The following is a 3,883-nucleotide window of genomic DNA, read 5'->3' as shown; positions in this document are numbered from 1 at the left end:
ACCAACACAACGAATACAACCAACACAATCAAACAACCAAGAAAACCAAGACAACCAATACAGCCGACACAGCCAATGTAACCAACACAGCCAACACAGCCAATGTAACCAATACAGCCAACACGAGCAACACAACGAACATAACCAACACAACCAATATAGCCAACACAACCAATACACCCAACACACCCAACACAGTCAATACAACTAAGACAACCAACACAGTCAATACAACCAACACAGCTAACAGACCCAACACAGCTTCGTGTACAGACCGTGTATACTTCGACGCCATTCCTTCGAGTTAGTTTGGCTTTCCAGGCCCGACATTTTCTCGATTAGGTGGCACTGTAGACAGCAACACGTCTGCTTTTTAGATAAGACGGAGATTCCAATTCTAAATGGATTTCGCTCAGCGCCAAAGTCAAATAGTATTGCTCAATCAAGTATTAGCTGCCATCCACCAACGCGGCAAAATTGATTTACTGGAAATAATGTGTAGTCGGACAGAAGCAATCGTTAATGGACACACGTAATTGTAGTGCTTGTTACTCAGCCAGTGCTGTTCGGTCATGCCGGGTTTTCGCTGCCAAAGAATACAAAAAGTATTGGAACGTTCCGTTCAGTCGTAAACTTTGGCTGTAAACTATTGCGGGTCGTGTAATTCCTTTGAAACTGTGTTTGTATCTTTTTTGTAAAGGTAATTTTGCAAGGATTTGTTCTGCTGCATTTGGAGAAGCCAGCCATTGCTGTTCTGATCTCGGCAACAAAAGTTCCAATTAAGACCGTGTCACTATCAGTCAGCATCTTCTCCCATCTAACCCTTACATTTACATCACTTTCGATTTGTGTCCAGCATAACGAGATCAATTGCTGTGCTGCATTGCCGACTGCGATAGAACAGACCTCCAGGCCGATCGCGCCGGCCACAGATTCCTATCTCCCTTCATTTCGATCGGCACGTTGGACTACTGGAGGCCACAGCTGAAGCGCCTGCATCCGCAAGCATCCCTCTATACATACGAAACCATTTCTGCAGATGCAGCCATTCTACATGTGTTCGAAAGTGCTAAACTGATCGACAAAAGTTCACGCCTTAATACTGGGGGTAAGTTTGTTCTTTGTTTCTACAGAATAATAAGGAATGTGGATAAGACAACAGGCCAGCTGCACTCAAGGAGCTGCTATTATCTTGGTATAAAAGTTTAATAACAATGATGTTTGGTTAAAATTATTTCTGCCTCAGTGTGCAGTAAGTATGACAGCCATTCGTTCTCCAAGAAAATATTAGCTGCTTTTGGCTCTGTAAAAGGATGGCCGATATATGATGCGTAATTATCAAGTTGACGTGCAAACCAGCACGCTTAATTATGACGCTCAAACGTAAAATGACTTATTATTGGAACAACATCTTTTGATTGTTCTCACTTGGAATCATCTCCACAGGGAATTTCATTTTATCGCCGCTTAGAGTTGACATACAGCGAGGATATTTGCTCTGGTTTCAGTACCCGCATTCGTTGGTAAGGTCTGCCCACATTCCTGTAGCAGATAATGGTATCCCATGACAACTTCCATAAAATCCACCGATTTGTATCAATTAGGCGTATTGAGCTGCTTTACGTTTACGAAGTTGTGTTTCATGCTGACCTTCTCTGTGGGTACCGGGGAGTAAATGATGTCCCACGGGTCAGGCGACTCGCTATTGTTGAGATACTGAGGCAAGTTACGCTTATCGTCACTGACAGGCCTTCTGCTTGCCCATGTGGGGTCCTTGTTATGTCCTCTTTCCCGGGGAACTCGGTCTAGTCTGGTCAATAGAGATGAATGCCAACTATCGGCCACGCCGGGGGGGGGGAGGGGGGAGGTGAGGCTGACACATTTAGACTGATCGACTCTCTCGCAGCAGATAGCCAAGCGACACATGAACAATCGTCTTGATGGGCGAGCTGAACGACACGTGAACAATCGTCTTGATTGGCAAGCTGGGCGACACGTGAACAATCGTATTGATGGGCGAGCTGAACGACACATGAAAAATCGTATTGATGGGCGAGCTGGGCGAGCTGGGCGATACATGAACAATCGAACTGATGGGCGAGCTAGGCGACACATGAATAAATGTCTTGATGTAAGAGCTGAGCGACACATGAACAAGTGTCTTGATGTAAGAGATGAGAGACATATGAACAATGGTCTTGATGTAAGAGCTGAGCGACACATGAACAATGGTATTGATGAGCGTGCTGAACGAGACATGAACAATCGTCTTGATGGGCGAGCTGAGCGACACATGCTACAATCGTCTTGATGGGAGAGCTGAACGGCACATGGGCAATGGTCTTTATGGGCGAGCTGAACGACACACAAACAATCGTCTTGATGGGCGAGCTGGGCGACACGTGAACAATCGCCTTGATGGGCGAGCTAGGCGACACATGAACAAATGTGTTGATGTAAGAGCTGAGCGACACATGAGCAATCGCCTTGATGGGCGAGCTGAGGGACACATGAACAATCGCCTTGATGGGCGAGCTGAACGACACATGAACAATCGTCTTGATGGGCGAGCTGAACGACACATGAACAATCGTCTTGATGGGCGAGCTGAGCGACACATGAACAAGTGTCTTGATGTAAGAGCTGAGAGACATATGAACAATGGTCTTGATGGGCGAGCTGAGCGACACATGAACAATGGTATTGATGAGCGTGCTGAACGAGACATGAAGAATCGTCTTGATGGGCGAGCTGAGCGACACATGCACAAACGTCTTGATGTAAGGGCTGTGGGACACGTGCACAAATGTCTTGATGTAAGAGCTGAGCGACACATGGACAATGGACTTGATGAGCGAGCTGAGCGACACATGCACAAATGTCTTGATGTAAGAGCTGAGGGACACGTGCACAAATGTCTTGATGTAAGAGCTGAGGGACACATGCACAAACGTCTTGATGTAAGAGCTGAGGGACACATGCACAAACGTCTTGATGTAAGAGATGAGGGACACATAAACAAGTGTCTTGATGAGCGAGCTGAGCGACACATGCACAAACGTCTTGATGTAAGGGCTGTGGGACACGTGCACAAATGTCTTGATGTAAGAGCTGAGCGACACATGGACAATGGACTTGATGAGCGAGCTGAGCGACACATGCACAAATGTCTTGATGTAAGAGCTGAGGGACACGTGCACAAACGTCTTGATGTAAGAGCTGAGGGACACGTGCACAAATGTCTTGATGTAAGAGCTGAGGGACACATGCACAAATGTCTTGATGTAAGAGCTGAGGGACACATGCACAAACGTCTTGATGTAAGAGCTGAGGGACACATAAACAAGTGTCTTGATGAGCGAGCTGAGCGACACATGCACAAATGTCTTGATGTAAAATCTGAGGGACACGTGCACAAATGTCTTGATGTAAGAGCTGAGGGACATATGAACAATGGTCTTGATGTAAGAGCTGAGCGACACATGAACAATGGTATTGATGAGCGAGCTGAACGACACATGCACAAACGTCTTGATGGGCGAGCTGAGGGATACATAGACAAGTGTCTTGATGAGCGAGCTGAGCGACACATGAACAGTCGTCTTGATGTAAGAGCTGTGACAAATCTTCTGGAAAAACAAACACTGCAGATATGTTTTGAAGGAAGGCGACAGCAGTGACACTGGCTCTGAATCACTTCACTCTGAACCCTGTCCTGTCTGAAATACAAGAGTAGGTATAACATAACTACAACCAAAACCTATTTTCTCCCTTGTAGCCGTATGATCTCATGGCAGTATGTCCTCAAAAAATCTGTGATAAAAGTCAGTGTAGTCTGCTCGCGGAGACACCAGTGTATGTTTTGTTACTTCAAGGAGTTTGA

General features: G+C 46.0%; 1 protein-coding gene across 1 annotated transcript; it reads left to right on the top strand.

Annotated features, from left to right (window-relative positions):
* The first annotated feature begins 2,330 nt into the window (after positions 1-2,330).
* Positions 2,331-3,680, top strand: LOC135466062 (uncharacterized). The gene has a single exon (XM_064743476.1). It carries the CDS (start codon positions 2,331-2,333, stop codon positions 3,678-3,680), a length of 1,350 nt encoding a protein of 449 aa, XP_064599546.1.
* The last annotated feature ends 203 nt before the right edge of the window (positions 3,681-3,883 follow it).

The sequence above is a fragment of the Liolophura sinensis genome, chromosome 1 (assembly GCF_032854445.1).
Source record: "Liolophura sinensis isolate JHLJ2023 chromosome 1, CUHK_Ljap_v2, whole genome shotgun sequence".
NCBI lineage: Eukaryota > Metazoa > Mollusca > Polyplacophora > Chitonida > Chitonidae > Liolophura > Liolophura sinensis.
The sequence above is the reverse complement of the archived record's forward strand: the minus strand, read 5'-3'. Positions and strand labels throughout refer to the sequence as shown.